The following is a 17,314-nucleotide window of genomic DNA, read 5'->3' as shown; positions in this document are numbered from 1 at the left end:
GTGCAGTTACATTCTTGTGTAATTCTTGTCCCCTTGGAGCCTTATTGTACAGATATGTGAGGCTAAGTATTTCCTCCTCCATAAAACAGATGTTACAGGTTTTCATCTCATTCCCCTGCATAAAGTTGTCACTAGAAATGAAATATTAACAAAACAAAACTCCACCTCTTCCTGAATTCCCAGAATTTCTCTACAAAGGTAGAATATTGCTAACAGTTGGACAGACAGAATTCTCTGCAAGTTCCAAGCCACCTTAAGGAAAAAGTAGAGATGGTTTACAGAGGTCACATTCACATACTGCTTTATGGGTTTGTGCATTTATGAGCTACATAACTGCACTGTCATTAACTTACCATGATTTATTTGTTGGACACTACATTCTCATGCATATTCTAGTTCATAAACTTTTTAGGAAAAATGGAAATGGTGCGCATCAGTTTAGTAAAAGATCCTAAAGCTTATCTTGTTTACATTATAAACTGAAGTGAAAGGAGAAACATCCTATAGTGAAATACTGTCTGAGGTACTCTTCTAGCTTCAGTGTTTCAAAGTACAGAAATGATAGGAATAGAAAACCTCCTGAACTGACTACTTTTATTTAAAATTGAAGTTAGACTTCATTCTAATCAACTTAAAACATGACTTGAAGATATATAAGCTAGCAGCTTTGGCATGCCCACTTACTTTCTCAAGTTTATCTTGGGAATCAGAGATCACAAATGAACTTTTTAAATTCATTTCTGGAAATCTGGACACTTTTTAAAAGCATGATTCTCAGGGGGCCTCAGTTTACCCTTATTGGGGCAATAAATATGTGTAATTATTCTAAATAAGGAGGTCAGAATTTGACCAAAGATATAGTTCAAGCTGAAGCAATACCTGAATCTGACTAATTTAAATGGTTAAGAATTTAATATTTTAATATTTCAAACTCCTAAATAAACTAAACATAAGTTCTTTAATTTTGTGATACCCTGTAAGAATATGCAATATTACATTCAAGACTTTTTTTTTAATTATACAAGGTAAAACTGTTCAGTGCTCTTTGTTGATTATATTGAAGCTGATTTCATATTTCTTGTTGCTATAATGGAAATTGGATAGCTTCCTCAAAGTAATTTTTTAAAAAAATTATGTTCCAAGGTGACTCATAAAGTAAAGGCGGGGGGGTCACTATTCTAAGTACAGAGCTGTTATTTGAAGGTTTTATGATTGTGTTGTCCATTAATCAGATATAAAATTAAAGCCCCAAAGTGTCAGAAGCAGTCTGTGATTCTGTCTGTGACTGCAAAGGCAGATCCTTGCACTGAGTTCGGAAGGAAGGCTCGCAAGTCAAGGGTATGTTCAAAACACTCAAAGCTCCTGTGCCTGGTCAGGGTTGATGGCAAGAGAGAGGTGGCTCTGAAGGGTTTTGAAAAGCCGAGCCAGGCACGCAGAGGAAGCTGCACAGGGCTGGTTCTTACAATACAGCGAGCATAAGGCTGCCTGCTATATTTAGTCCCCCTTCCCCCCCCTCCCTTTCCCTCCCCTCCTCCTTCGGTGCCTATATTTGAATTTGAGTTGTAGAGTAAGTTGTCATTCATTTAATATAACTTTTTTTTTCTTTTTTCTTATGGCATCCTAACTTAACAAGATAAATCACTTTTCATATAGCACCGTAGTTAAATATAGCTATGCTTAAGTAGTGCTGACTTACCTCTTCTTTTCCAAATGATTCAGCCTATATATGGAGTAATGTGATTAATAATTATTGTTCACATTTTTTCTCGCACCTGAATATAACATTATCCTGAAGCAAGTTATTATAAATAACCTATTTTTATTATTACAAATAAATGCTTTGTCTTGACATCTGGCTCTTTGGCTTAGTCTTGCTTCTATAGAATAATAGAGGATGAAAATAACACTGAATGTTACATTTGTTTAATGATGTATTTTCAGGGTTTGCCAGGGCTGGAGGGTCCCCAAGGTCCACCTGGTAAAGAAGGTCAAAGGGTGAGTAAACTTGGTGAACAACTGGTGAGTGTGCTAACTGACCTTGATGTGTGACTTCTTTCTAAGCACCAATAAAAAATGGAAAGGTGGCAGCTGAGTATGAAGCATGCTGACAACAAACTGAGCTTTGACATTTGAGGTTTCTCTTCAGTTGAAGGAGATTTAACAATTTCAACCATGTAAAGTGTTTTAATGACTGGCAGCACAGATGTAGATATTGTCATTTGTGCAACATGATTCTGCTGTAATTTTAAGTGAAAGAATATTAAAATTGCTCAGAAGGTTTTGTTTTATTGCAGGGATAGGCCATACCTTACTACATCTAAGATATATAAAAATATCAATTTAGGGTCATTATCTAAAATATTAACAGAAACCAGTACTATTGACCCAAGTTTTGTTGTAGATGCCATTATGCAAGTGTCAGAGCCTAACATATATATACAAAGAAGAGAGATACGGTGAATGGCAGGGGGCAAGGGAGGAAAGAGAAGTTATGCCCAAGACATGAAATAAACCTTTGGTTATTCAGAATTTTAATATAATGAACTAACTGACTGACTGGTTTCTCTGTGTTACATTTTTGTTTTCCCTGACTTATTGAATTTGGTAGTTCAGTAGAAGAGATAACAAATATTTATGATTGTGGTATCACAAGAAATAATTCAGTTTTGAGAGTTTATAACCTAGTCTGCTTCCAAAAGTTTGGGAAGATATTCAGACTCAAACATTTCAATATTTTTGTGAATTAAATTGTGCCTAGTTTGTGATTTTGAAGTTGGGTTTCTCAGTAATTCTTGGTTTGTTTAGGCATCTTGATATTTATTATCTCAGTTAAATTCTCTGAAGTGGAAGGATTTAGTATTACTCATCATTGATCTTAGTCAACTACAGTGAATTATTAAAAGCCAGTTTAATAATTCCAGTAATAGTAATAATAATAACAGAAGACCAGTTCTTGAATAAAATGAGTAATGGCGTGTAGGCCCCAAAGCTAAGTTTTATATTAAGTTATAAAAATAGTACTAAATTTCACTTAAGTTGAACATGAGAATTTGAAAGCTGAGGTTATTAAAGTTTCACAGTAAAGGTTGGGAACCCATTTGGAAAAAGTCAATGTAGTAAGGTAGAATCAAAAGTTATGTGGTGAATATGCTATTAAAGCATATTCAATAGCTTATTAACATGCTATTAAGAATTTTATAATTACTATGACTCTTACTGTTATGCAATTAAATATCCAGGATACTGAAAAGCTATGGATACCCAGTTTTAGCATATTTTAGAGTGTTTTTCTGTGGAGTATTGAATCTGCAGAAACATACCGTTTATTAGTTCTCCTTTAGGAACAGTTATAAATATGGCTGTGTTTTAGAGACATCACTCTTTGAACTTATTAATTTTTTGAGGAAAAGATTCAGAGTTAACACGTATTATAGGTGGATAAGTGAACTACGAAATACTTTTTTTTTTTTTTCCATTTTGCAGTGGGAATTAGGGGATTGATACATTCATCATGGACGTTTCCTATTCACACATAAAATTGAACTGCTGTCTCACTCTAATATCTATAAATATCCAATATCTATAAAAACAGGAGCGCTGATTGTTTTATAATCTCAGCTCAAGTTGCCTTGAGCCAAACAATGGGAACAGCAGACTGTAAAGCCTCAGCATCTGTCTTTATCTTTCTACCAGTGAGATGCTCACAACAATACTCTTTCTGCTGGCCACCCCCGCCCAAGCATTAATAACATAGTTTGCAATCTTAATTCAACTCCCATGTGCATTTGCATTTCCAATACATTTAATTACACAATAACATACTGTTTGTAACAAGATCTCTGCTCTGTTTAATGACAAACAGGACAGTGCATGGCTATTATGGCTATTAATGGCTATTAAATATGTCTTTTTATTTAATTATGGATGTCGTTTTCCTCTGTTCTACTTCCAGCAGATCCTCCAAGTCTTTCACATTATGTGAAGTTATTGGTTTTGTCATGGACTGTCTTTTGAAGATTAAAGCATAATATTGAGTGTGTAACTGACTGATGATTTTTCTTCAACATATTGTTTAGACCTAAAAGTGATATCGTGCCCACTTTGCAGGCTGGAACTGTTACTAGGGAACTGTATTAGGGAAAAAAACCACAACATTCCAAAACATTTGGAAAGTATCTATTCAATTTGGATGCCACACTTTGAGAACCAGAATTTTTTTAAACTTTCCATTTGCACTGTACCTGTTATATTCAAAGTTTTCACTCCCAGTTACCTCAGCAGCATTTTTAAGCGTTCAACTCCTTTCAAAAATTAGCCTTAGATTAATAAGGAGTTGAGAGGAGAATCGTTAAGTGTGTAAGTTAGAGACCTCTCCACACATTAAAGCAAGATATAAGGAACTGAGGAAAATTAACAGTGTTAATGGTGGTATGGTCAAAAACTCAAAGAAACATGTAGAAGGCTCATGTTAGAGCTAGTGGCTTAGGTAGATGACAATACAAAATGAGATAGAAAGGGAAGAAAAAAAGCCATGCCAGTGGATTTCTTCCCTTTTTGAAGTGGCCTGAGCCATGCCTTTTCACTTTCAGAGTGTTTTAAGTGGGATTTTATTATATCATCCACGGTCAGAGTTTTATGTTAGAACTACTAAGAAATACCAAAGGTGGGACCCTGTCCCACCCGTCTCCCTGCGTTCACTATAGAGGGAACTAGGACAAATGTACCCCTATTAAGAGGAATAAGTCTGGGTAGTAGTATGTATTTCACCTCACAGGAATAATCTGCATTGAAAATTACATAGTAAAAATACATACAATAATTATTATGGAAATAGAATAAGTATAATATATTATTGTATAATTATAATAAACATGAAGATTAACTGAACTGTAGATTTTTAGTTCAAAGTTATGCCAACCTTAAAATACTTATAAATATATATGTGAAGTTGGCTTACAAGCGCAAATTTACAACATCACTGAATTAGACGATGACTGCAGGTTATTTATTTCAAGAGCAAAGGGGAATCAATACATTATTTCAAATAAAGTGGTAACAGCATTTGTCCAGTGGATACCCTGTAGATAGAGTTACGTGGTATCATTTGAGCCAACACATGATTATTAAATTAATAAAATATTAATTATTAAAATAGTTAAAATAATAAATATGTCACCTTCTGTGGCATGGTGATCCGATGTATTACTACTATATGATCATACTGGGATATGATCGTGCTCCACGTGAAAGAGCAGGTTAGGTTCTTACACATTTAAATGATGGTACGCAAATAAGTCAGCCATGGAACATGATGACAGAAGAGTGTGAAATGTCTTCTGTCCGAGTTGGTCTCCCTGGATGCTTTCCAGATATCCCAAAGGACAAAAGAGTTTGCAGAAAACAGTGTATAATAATGTGATACTTTTACAGAAATGTGCTGCAGGGAGATCATTCAGAATGAGAGAGGTGAAACCCTGAAAGCTCTTTGACTAGATCTGTGCAGCATTAAAGGATCCTACATCAGGATGCATGCTCTATTTTTTGGCTTTGCTTAAGAGAAAATTCCAAACTCGCTAAAAATTTGAAGTAGTGGAGTCAAGGAGAAGAACTAGTGCAATGATAAATAAAAATTGGATTCTTATGCATATTACTTCTTTCATATTGGTGTAGTAGCAAAATGCATAAATATTTCTTTTCTGAATAAACAAACAAATTAACAGTCTAGCATTTAGCAAGTGTGTTAGTTATGTTAATATGAGTAAACTCATTAGCTTCCATTCTTTCTCCACTTATTGTGGCACCTTTTCCTTTAATCTCCTTTGTTATGTCTTCTAATTCTGCTTATGGCTTTTGCAGGAGAAGAGAGCAACTTTCACGAGCAGTGAGGTAGTACAAATAATGATCCTCAGACATACATAGCTTGTTTCTTTTGCAGAGCAATAAAAAAGGAGGAACAGAGTTGTGAGCGAAAGTGAAGCAATTGGCTTTCTGTTTACTACCATGCTTCTCTATCTACACAAAAGAAACTATTTAGCATTTGTTGCAGCTCTACCAAAAAAAAAAAAGATATTCAGGGATTCATCATAGATGGTGCGTCCTTATTTAGGGTGTTACTTGGAAGAGGAAAGTAATGGTTATGGCAGAAGAAATAGTGGCTACGTGATAATCTGGCCATGTCCAAAGACCACACAGTGAACTAATTTCTGATTCTTCAACCAACCTGAGACATATACAGTATCCATTTAAAGGTCTTTTTTGTTGTGACAATCTCTTGAGTGAACTTAGTTAAATTTTATATGAGCATGTACTGCCCTTAAGTTTCTCCTTTTGTCATTGTACCCGCTTCCACTCACGTGTATTAGCCAGCATTGTGCTTTCCTGTGGGTGCAAGGAGTCCTCAAACCTTTGCTGTTCTTATAAAAAGACCAGTGTTTCTCCTTGCTCTATCACTGATGACTACTATAATTTTTTAATTTTGTTATCTTTAGTGAAGTGTTTTATGTTAGACATTAGCCCCTGCTGAGTGAGAGTCTTTGTTTTTAATTCTGGTCACTGGGAGAAGTGGGGCCAGTAGCGACAGCTACTCATTCCCTTTTCCTCATTCCTGCATGAGAGATGCTAGACCATTCTGGGGGTATTACCTTCATACATATTTTTTCAGTGTCCCTCTTGTTGGCTTCAGGCATTCAGAGCAGCATGTTACTGCTGCAGCAATTTGATACTATTACACCAGTGCTCAGAATGACATCAGGAGCTTCAGAAGGTAATTAGATGTTGCTCAGAAAAGTCCCTGGTCCAGTATTACTGACCAACAAAAAATAGAAAGATTGGGTGCTAGCCTAGCATCGTATGGAATTTAAACTACAGTGGACAGCTACGCCATCTTTCTGGCTTCCTGTGTTATGCAGCACTTTATTATTTTTCTCAACATTCCTGCACTGTAGTTAAGTATATCTTTCACAGAAGTACAGTTTCCACCTGAAAGACATCAACAACAGAAACTTCACAAGTCTCCTTGTTTTGTTTATTCCAGTGTTTCTTGTCAATCCCACATTTCAAAATGTGCATTTTATTTTACACTTGGGCATCTAGCTTAAGCCTCCAACAACTGTTTTATGTTTATGTTTAATGTCTGCTTTACATTAAAGAGGTATTTAAAGTTTTTTCTCTGTAATCAAATCACCATTCCAGTTATTTTTGAGAAAATTTAACTAAGGTCCTTCAGCTCCCCATGTAAAGAATTTTCTAAAGTCTTCAAATAATTTTGTCATGTTGCTGTACTTTCTTAAAAATTTCTACTACTTATAATTACAGACTGCATGGATTTTTCCAGACTCTGCCTTTACTACGTTAAATGCAATGAAGTGAAATTTATATTTCCAAAATATAATTCCAAGCATTTTGGAAATTAACGCTTAATTTCAGTTGGACATCTTTGTAGCAGGGATTTTCCCTGAACTTGATGCATCTTTAGAAATACTATTTTTTCTGAAAATGATGTAATTTTTAATATAATATTTTAGTGAATTCCAAAAATTCTCTTAATGCAAAGCATCAAAGCAACTTTGTTAGACAGCTATACTGTGAAATCTAGAAATGGTCATTTTTCATTCTCACTTGGCCTATAGAACAGCCAGGCCCAGCACACAGCCAGCATACACAGCCATTTGTGTGGCAGTTTCTGCTTCTTTGAGATCTTCTTGAGATCTTCTTGAGCTTCTGGGCACTTTTTCTGGGATTTGGGCACTTCTGGGAAGCCTCTGAGGAAACTGAGAGTGCCTGCTGCAACCAGGTGAGGGTAAGTAGCTCTAGCAGCTTCTAAAGAACTCCATCAGCTGTCCTTGATCAAAGGGTGCCTGCAGCCTTTATTCTAGCTGACCCCTGATTAGTGAGGGTTGAACAGGCTTTTAGCCAATGCCAGGAAGAGGACTATATGACAGCCAGACGATGCAGCAGTTTGTGCGGCGATAACAGAAGCAGCCAACAGATGTGCAGCAGTTTGCACAGCAGTTCATGCAGAATGGCACAAAGAAGAGGACAGCAAACTTTCTCTGTGCAGCATGCACATCCTTAAAGATGATGGTCACAAGGCACAGGACCCAGGCGCTACTGAAGTAACTGTTTGCTGTCAGACTTTTGCACCCAGGCAGCTTCAGGTGGAGGACACAGCTTTGTAAGTCCATAGGGCCTGACGGGTTGCATCCACAAGTGCAGAGGGGGCTGACTGATGTCACTGCAAGGCCACTCTTGATTATCTTTGAATGGTCATGGCAACTGGGAAAGGTTCCTGAAGACTGGAAGAGAGCAAATATCATTTCTGTCTTCAAGAAGGAAGATCCAGGGCACTACAGGCCAATCAACTTCACTTCAATCCCTGGGAATGTGACAGAGCAAATCGTCCTGGAAACCATTTCCAAACACATGAAGAACAAGAAGGTAATTGGGATAGTCTGCATGGATTTATGAAGGGAAAATCATGCTTGACCAACTACATTGCCATCTACAATGAGGTGACTAGCTTGGTGTACGAGAGGTGAGCAGTGGACGTTGTTGACCTCAACTTTAGCAAAGGCTTCGACACTATCTCTCATAACTTCACCTCGTCAACTTCATAGACAAGCTGACAAAGTACAGGTTAGATAAGTGGACAGTGAGGCAGATTGAAAACCAGCTGAACAACTGGGCCCAGAGGGTTGTGATCAGTGGCACAAAGTCCAATCAGAGACAAGTCACTAGTGGTGTACCCCAGAGCTCAGTACTGGAGCCAGTACTGTCCAGCATCTTCATTAATAACCTGGGCGATGGGACAGAACGTAGCAGAGAACTGGGGCAAGAGAAAGCACATGAAATTGAACGAGGGGAAATGCAAAATCCTGTATCTAGGGAGCAATAACCCCAGGTATCAATATACAGTGGAAGCAAACTGTCTGGGATGAAGCTTTGTGGAGAAGAACCTGCTGGACAACAAGCAGACCATGAGTCAGCAATGCACCCTTGTGGCAAAAAAAGGCCAGCAGTATCCTGGGCTGCATTTTGAAGAGCATTGCCAGCAGGTCAGAGGAGGTATCCTTCCCCTTTGCTCAGCACTGGCGAGACCACATCAAGGAGGACATGGGCTTACTGAAGTGGGTCTAGCACAGGGCCACAAAGTTGATTAAAGGGACTGGAGCATCTTTCATAAAAGGAGAGGCTGAGAGAGCTGGGACTCTTCAGCCTGGAGAAGAGAAGGCTCAGGGGGGATCTTATCAGTGTGTATAAATACCTGATGTGAGTGAATGCAGAAGAGGGAGCCAGATTCTCCTCAGTAGCTGCTGGTGACAGACCAAGAGGCAATGGGCACAAATTAAAAAAGAGGAAATTCCGTCTGAACACAAGAAAACACTTTTTTATTGTGAGGGTGGTCAGATACTGATACAGGTTGCCCAGAGAGGTTGTAGAGTCTCCATCTGTGGAAATATTCAAAAGTCAAGTGGACATGGTCCTGGACAATTGATCCTGCTTGAGGAGGGGGATTGTACTAGAGGATCTCAAGAGGTCCCTTCCAACCCAGACAATTCTGTGTGTTTTTATTTAAATAGCTCTAGCTTACTCTCAGCATAGCTGCCAGCAACTTCATTTTTATGGTTTAGTAGGTTTTTTAAAAATGTTTCATGTGTATTTAAACAGACTGATTCTCCATTCTCCACTGTGGCGGTTTTCCTGGTTCCAGTGATGAATTCAGTTCCAACATTTACAAATCTTTCAATGATACCACAGCCGTATTCTTGACTCTGTATTCCTTGGGAAGTTGCAGGTGTCTTGAAGTAAATATTTTTGAAACAACTTCCTTATTTCCAATTGTTGTGTTTACAATACCAAATACTTCACTTAGGAGGAGGTTATTTTAGCATTATCTTAGTAATAAATTAAACATCTCATATGGGTTGTCATATCTAGTGCTTCAGCACTGATTTCACTAAAATTATGTGTTTGGAGGGACCTTGTGAAATTGCAACACTTGTCTTATGTTAATAATCAATTTACTCTCTGAGATTACAAGTTTTTCTAATCAAGCACGAGTAAAATTATTATGACACAGTGGAAAATCTTCCTAAATAAATAAATGGGCGGGGAGCTGTTAGATTTTCTTAACATAATTATTTAGAGTGACATCAAAATTAATTTAAATTCAGGCTGCATTTATCTGGTTTATAGAACTTAAATATTTCTTTGACATAATTTGTTTTCTAGTTCATTGAGTAAATGTTGTATTCAACCAATTGTAAAACAAGCTTTACAGAGCAATGATAATTACTGCATAGAAGGTCAGGCTCCTGACACAGCGCAAACAGTATTTTTCACAGCTACAGCTCTGGAGTTTTGAAATCTCTTTTAATCGTCTCAGTCCTTCTTGACTTTGATGTAAGTTGTTTTTAAGTATGCAAAGCTCCAGTCTGATTTTGTCTTTAGGTTGGAGTGCTGTACGTTCCTTCAGTCAAGTATTTAACAATCTAAAAATGGTTAATGTAAAGGAGGGAGATAATTTTCAGGTTTTATACCAGAATGTCTCTATCTTAAAAGCAAAGTAAATAACCAGTAAGGTAGGATACAGCTTAAAAAAAGAAAATTGTATTTTTCCCACTTTGGCATTTAAAAATGGGATGAAAAAGGTTGTAATTTAGAATGTTGAAGACAGGTTTGTCAATTAGAAAATAGTTCTATCATTTTTTAATTTCTTTGTTATTTTCCATTGAAGAAATTAAAATCTAGCTTTTAATGGAATAATAGAAACTATTTCACTTTTAAGATCTCATTTAGAATTTTCAACCTCCTTTCCAAATACTCTATTATCAATATTTCTTTTAATGTCTCTTTGTAAAAGGTATAGCAACATGAGAGAATAGGAAATTATTTCGCATAATTAAAAATTAAGGTGTTCATTATAAAAATATATAAATGTAGTTGAAAAATATTTCCACACGTGATTTTGAATTTAAAAAGCACTTTTGTGAATACACATGAAAAATTGTGATGGATTTTGTGTAGGGATTTGTCGGCAAAACAGGTTATGGTATTTCATTTCTCGGCACTGCTATGCCTGTTTAAGAACACTTTTTGTTGTTTATTAAATGCATTTGAATAATATTACATAGTCTGGCTAGGCGTCCTCTTTTACCATTTTATTAATACAAAAATGAAGAAACTAGAGTTTAGTGGAAATCATTCCTAAAATTAGAAAGCCAAGGTTGAGTGCAGGAATGCTTCTGCATTAGTGAGGAACTCCCTAGTGACTTCTCTTCCAAAACAGGGGATTAGGGTCTGTGTGCTCTATTCTTCTGTGAGCCGTGTTTCTGTGAAAGGCTTTAGTGGGATATGAGGGGCAGGCTTTCACTTGTTTTCTGCAAACAGCTTAATTTCTTGCCTGCTGGCCTTATTTCCTGTGAGTTTATTCAGGTTTAACATTTAATACAGAGGTTAATTTGTAATACGCTGGTTACCATAATAAATCCTCAGGGCCAAGGTTAATAGGATTGAAGAAGGAATTGTACATTCAAGTCCTAACGCTGTATTACTGAACTTAAAAAGGTTTCCTTGACTGCAACATAGATTTCCAATTTAGGAAAGAGAATATCCAAACTATAAGATTTCTAAGGTTTAAAAAAAAAAAACTTGTGCAATTGTGACACTACCAGAGTTAATGACAAAACTCTTATTAACAGCAGTTGTGCAGTCAGGTGGTTAAATGTCAAAGCCTTCTTTAAATATTACCAATTTTTTGGCTAAATGGATGATGGAAAATAATGACTCTGTATTCAGGCTGTGCATTTGTTGTAGGTTTGTAATTTTCACTTTATGAACTGTCAAATAGTTGATTGGGATCCTGGAGAACCTTCTCCTGTCCCACAATCAATCGCTAGAAGCACACTGTTGTGTAACTGGGTTGGATGGGTGAGTGCTCTGATTTTTGTGATGAATTCTAATCTTCTGTTTCCAAGCAGCTCTTGAACTGGCTTTCTTACTGGTACTGCCATGTGATGTCTGCCTTCATTCCCCTAAAATGGCACTCTGGCAAACTTTTTCTGGTAAACCATGGAGCAGAGGACTGTCACCAGCTTTGGGCTAGGCTGGGTTTCCCCTGGGTTGGAGCTCTGCAGCTCCGGCTGAGCTGCCAGGAGCACCAGGTTGTGACTGCAGACTGCAGAGAGGGAAAAACGGGTAGTCCGTATGCACTAGGCATATCAGCTTAGAGGACTTGAGACAAAGGAAAGCCTCTTTTCTGTACTCTGAATTAGCATAGGAACTGGGACTTGTCTGGCTCCTTGGTGGTAACTTCGGGCATCTGGAGAAACAGCCTTTTAACTGCCCAGAGCTCCGCTTGCGTGGCTGCATTTAGGTGCCCAAGGGGCTGGCGGGGTGTCCATGGGTTGGGCTCTCTGAGACGGGGGTCTTTACTTTCCACCTGCCTCCTGCTTCAGGTGTATCTGTACCTTTGTCAGTCTGGTTTTGAGGATTATTCAAGAGAATCTTAGTTTAGCTTGTCAAGCAAGTTATGTAAGTCTCATTAATCTTGCATAATAACTACAGTATTTAAGACTTTAAAGCCCAGCTTCCTACTTTCTCTAGAACTAGTTCCTGTTTTGAAATGTGATGATGTGTTTCAGGAACTGCTAATTATCAGTTTCCCTTGAAAATTCACACAGGCTTATTCGAAGAACTTTTCCCTTCATACTTAAGTGTGGGTTCTTTAAATTATTAATTCCATAAATCATGTCAGTGTTCCTACATAACTCTGCTCGATTTTATCCTAAAATAATCTGCAGCTTATTTTTAGACACTAAGATTAGCGAGCTTACTCTTCTATAGTTAGAGATATGCGAATAGATGGATGCAACATGATACGGCAGGGGGTTACAATATAGACTTTGAATTCTTGCATTGTGTGTTGGACCTGCAGCCGTGCCCAGGGGCAGCAGTCAGAATCAGAGCACAAGCTTATGGAAGGATGCACAGAGCCTCTCTTCTGGACGGCTTTCCATCTAACGTAAGGCAAAGCTCATCGAGTCATTTCGATTAACAGAAAGGGCGAAGGAAGAGAGGAATAAAGAGTGCAGTTGACCGCATACTTCAGCTAGGCACTCAGCTGGGGTTTGCTGAAGCATATAATTTCTCATTTATTTTATTTTTAATATTTTATCTTTTTTGCCCCTAACCAAGCAGTTCTTATTGGAATGATTTGTGTCTGTATTGTAGCTGAAGCTTGTCCTATGGAAAAGAGGGAAGTAGCCGACTGTCCAAATTAGTTGAGGGCAGACATTTCATGAGTCAAAGGAACAGGATGCAATATCAGTAACATTTAGACAACTTCTTATCACATTGATTGCCAACAAAAAAGTATTCAGCACAAAGCAAATAACCAGCAACTATTTTGGTTTTCTTTTCTGTAGATATTATTCTAAGTAGCATTAGACAACTTGTTGACACCACTTACCTTTTTTAAGTTAGCGTAGGTGGTATTGCATTTTTTATTTAGTTAAAAGAAGTATGTGATGCCTAGAACATTTATTTATATTTTGAGTGGTTTTATAACGTCAATATTTGCTCAGTGAACTCAACTACATAAAGGTAAAGGGGCCTCCTGTGCTGGCTGCCTGCACCACGCACAGCACCACGGCAGCGAGTACAGCTCTCACGGGGCTGCTGAGACCTGCTTCTGACCAGCAGGTGGGAACTGGGGCTCTCTGCTAAGCCCACTTGACGAGCCAGAGAGGGCACCGAGATGTTTTTCACTTCTTTCTTGCTAGAAGGAAGACTCAGAATCAAACTGTAAATATCTAGTCACAGTCTGGCTCATGGTCTGCTCAAGGCAAGGCCATAATGGGCTTATCAAAAACATTCTTTTAATTGTTTTAATTATCCTAAACAAAAACATAAACTACTTTTCTCTACTTACACTTTTACTATACTATATATTTTAATTTTTTCCATACTGATGCTGGGAAGTCACAGAGAAGCAGGAGTGCCGGCAAGTAGGTGGAGCTGTGTGCATCCCTAGCATTTAAATCTCTGTATCTGAAAGGCATTGCTGAAAGGTAGTGGCCTTTTATGTATTTCTGTGTTAAAATTAAAATCTCAGACAGTTTAGAAGGGTGCATGTAGGAAAAAAAAGGACTTTTGTTCTTCTAGAAAAAGCTGATGCTTCATACCAATCCGTGTGATTGTTCTAGAGGTTTTTTGTACACGTGGCACGTAGTATAATGACTAATAACGTAATGATGGGAGAAAAGATAGGGCAAGTGTTTCTTATGTGTTTCTCAAGGTAAGTGTTCTGGTAATTAGTAAATGACAGTAAAAAATAACTACCCCCAATTTTTATTTTTTTTTTATAACTGACTTCAGAAAGTTTGTCAAGTTTTGACTTTGCAATATGTCATAGATCACGTTTTAGCTCATCTTGTAAATAGAGATAAAATTACCTTCCCAACATATTCCGTGTTTTCCTGTGTAATTAACACCTCGTTCACAGCTGTGTCTGCCAGTCAAAGCCCTGCCTTCTTCCCCCTGACACTTCCTTGATACTTTGTTTAGACTGTTGAGACTTTAAGTGTCATCCTCAGGATACTTTAAATAAGTCCAAACAGGAAAAGGAAGGTGCTTCAAGAAGTCAACAGTATAGATCATTATAACTCAGAGGGACTATTTAAAAAGTATGAAGCAATTTATCTTTATTACTTTTTCATACTTTCTAAGGAAAGTTTGCTGTTTTTCAAAAAAGTCAGGAAATACTAGTTTCCATCTGTATTTCTGAAGTAGAGATCAGTCCAAAAGTCTAGATCTAGCTAACAACAGCCCCCTTTTCTTGTGCATGTGTGCCTTTCCCGGTACGGTGCCCTCTGTCAGGCCGGGCAAGCTACTTGGTTGCCCAGTGAACTGCATCACTGAACTGATCAAAGTCAAAAACAACTCTACTTTTTTGTGGGCCATCCTTAGTCCGGATGAGTTCCCAGCTCTGGCTCATCATAGGGCTGTGTGGAGAGTGTTACTACCACAGCAGAGGACATGCTGGGGGTGGGTGGCAAGGGACCATATAGCCTTGAGCCAGATACAGGCACCTAGTACCGTATTTTGGTTCTGAAAATTTACCCCGAGCTGCCCCACTTACAGCCCTGCATGCGCGAGTACTGGTGGGATTAAACAGCTCAGCACATAACATATGTCTCAGCTAGTTAAGACCCAGGAATGTGGCACTCCAAATATGCTGAGGTGTTTGTTTTTTTTTTTTTTTTTTCACACTGCCCTTAAAACACACTGACTGACTGAGGACCTTCATAAAACCATGGTGGCAGTGTACATGGTATGTGGCACAGCCCAGTGGATGAAACACATCCCCACAGCCCTTGTTCAGTTCTGTCTTCAACTTGAAGGGTTCCAAATCCCTACCTCCTGCTTCTCAGGAGAGTCCCTGGCATCTAGGCCCAGAGCTTACCCTGGTGAGCTGCAGGGTGTGAGGAAGAGGGATTTTCCACCCTTACTGTCATCATCTTGTTTCCCCTCAGCATAGATCAAGATTAATGAGAGGCAGAGCGTGAGAGTGGTTTCCTACATATCAGGGTTCTCACCTGTAAAGAGCAAAGCTGAGATTTCACTCGCTGTTCCGTACATTACTTCTGCAGTTTGCATGAGATAGTCATTTAATAAAACACAGAAGCAGGCTTAGAAGTAGGGACTATGGCTTACAGAAATACATGTATGTGTTAATTGTGAGCTGTCAGCAAGCATTTTCATTTAATTTCTTAAGCCAAGTTTTTACCAGGACATCCCCTAATGCTTTTCATTAGTTTACATTTGCCATATGCAAGGGAAAAGTTTAGTCTTTATGGATATAATACTTTCTTTTTACCGTCACACCTAGATATTAGTTGTTCTCAGCTGTTGTTTCTAAAAAATGTGCATCAGATATCAGCTTGGCAATAAAGATGTAAATAACTGTAAATTACTTCCATTTTTATGTTGATCTCCCTAAAAAAAAAACATGTGTGAAAACAGCAGTTGTTCATTTGAGTTCTCTGCTAAAAAAATGTAATAATTACATGTGCGTGTTTTTTAGACTACAAGTGGAAAGTCTCGCATTACCTTAAGTAAACTTTTATGGACCTTAAGTTTTAATGCAAATGATGTTGCATGTGCACTATATACCCAGATGGTAGTAATTGCATGAGGAAGGTGAATTGGTTTTGCAAATAAATCTCTGGCTTTTCTGCTTGTTCTCACATCCTGGAGAAGAAGGGTATGGGGTTTTGTTAATTGGGTTATATTGCACATACATACCTACTATGCAAGTCAGGGTGACTGCTGCAGCACAGCTTAACATCCCAAGCTCTGGTGTGTTCAGATAAAATACAATTTCTTCACACCTCATCAAGATGCCGTGTTTATAGCCCTATCAATGTGCACTCACATTTGAGACATAGCTTTAAAATGTGACAGTAAATGTTACAGTGATGCAAATATACGGTTTGTCATAATTATTAAAACAATCCTTAAATTACTAGAATTAGATAACATTGTCATGACTGATATAGAGTATTCTTTTGGATAGTTTTTGAACTTTTGGATAATAAGCAAGGCAATAAATCTTTCTTTTAAACAAAATTCTTATTCCAAATCAGTCACTAGCTGTAACATTTATAAGTGTCTGTCATTCTTTTTCTGTTTCCAGGGAAGACGAGGCAAACCAGGCCTGCCAGGAAAGCCAGGGCCACCAGGACCTCCTGTGAGTAACTAACAAGGGGAATGGGAAATTTTCTCTCTATCCTGAAACAGTGAACCTTGTTAGCATTTTTATACCAGGTTACCTGATTATAATTATGGTTTAAAACAATTTAGTTGTGTTTACTCTGCTGCATCAAACAGCTACTATTCCCAGCCTTTTGATACAGCAAAGATAAAAGGACTGGGTCCACAAATTCAAGAGACTACACAGGAGGGAAAGAACAAGATGCAAACTTCAGCGAAGGAAGCAGAAATTGTCTGGCATTTCAAAGAAAGACTGGCCATGTATGCTAAATGTGAATACTGTGCATTCATTCACTTTGCAAAATGCGTGATGCTCTGTAGAAGATGGGATAATTTCTGTCTCAGAGGGGTAATTTGAAAGATGAAGGACTGTGTGAAGCATGTGCCAACTGTCTGAACGGTGAGGAGGATTATACCCAGCACTGGAATGAGCACTCAGCTGTAGTTCAAATGAGTTTACTGAAGAATTAAAAAGATTAAGAAATACATGACTCTGTGGAAGGATTTGTAATATGAAGCACTAAAGGGTTTAGCTCAGATC

The 17,314-nt window shown here is 37.8% G+C and overlaps 1 protein-coding gene across 6 annotated transcripts in view; it reads left to right on the top strand.

Moving 5' to 3' along the window:
• The window catches only part of COL19A1 (collagen type XIX alpha 1 chain), a 208,568-nt gene that overhangs the window by 117,418 nt on the left and 73,836 nt on the right, over positions 1-17,314 (top strand). For all 6 annotated transcript variants that reach the window (XM_087774800.1, XM_087774795.1, XM_087774797.1 and 3 more), the window contains 2 exons: positions 1,942-1,995; positions 16,697-16,750. In XM_087774800.1, the coding sequence (XP_087630926.1) occupies positions 1,942-1,995; positions 16,697-16,750 (108 nt within the window). The remainder of the gene's footprint in view (positions 1-1,941; positions 1,996-16,696; positions 16,751-17,314) is intronic.

Source organism: Nipponia nippon, unplaced genomic scaffold (assembly GCF_047370975.1).
Source record: "Nipponia nippon isolate SJK-2023a ecotype South Korea unplaced genomic scaffold, ASM4737097v1 scaffold_4, whole genome shotgun sequence".
Lineage (NCBI taxonomy): Eukaryota > Metazoa > Chordata > Aves > Pelecaniformes > Threskiornithidae > Nipponia > Nipponia nippon.
This window is presented reverse-complemented; position numbering and strand designations above follow the sequence as displayed.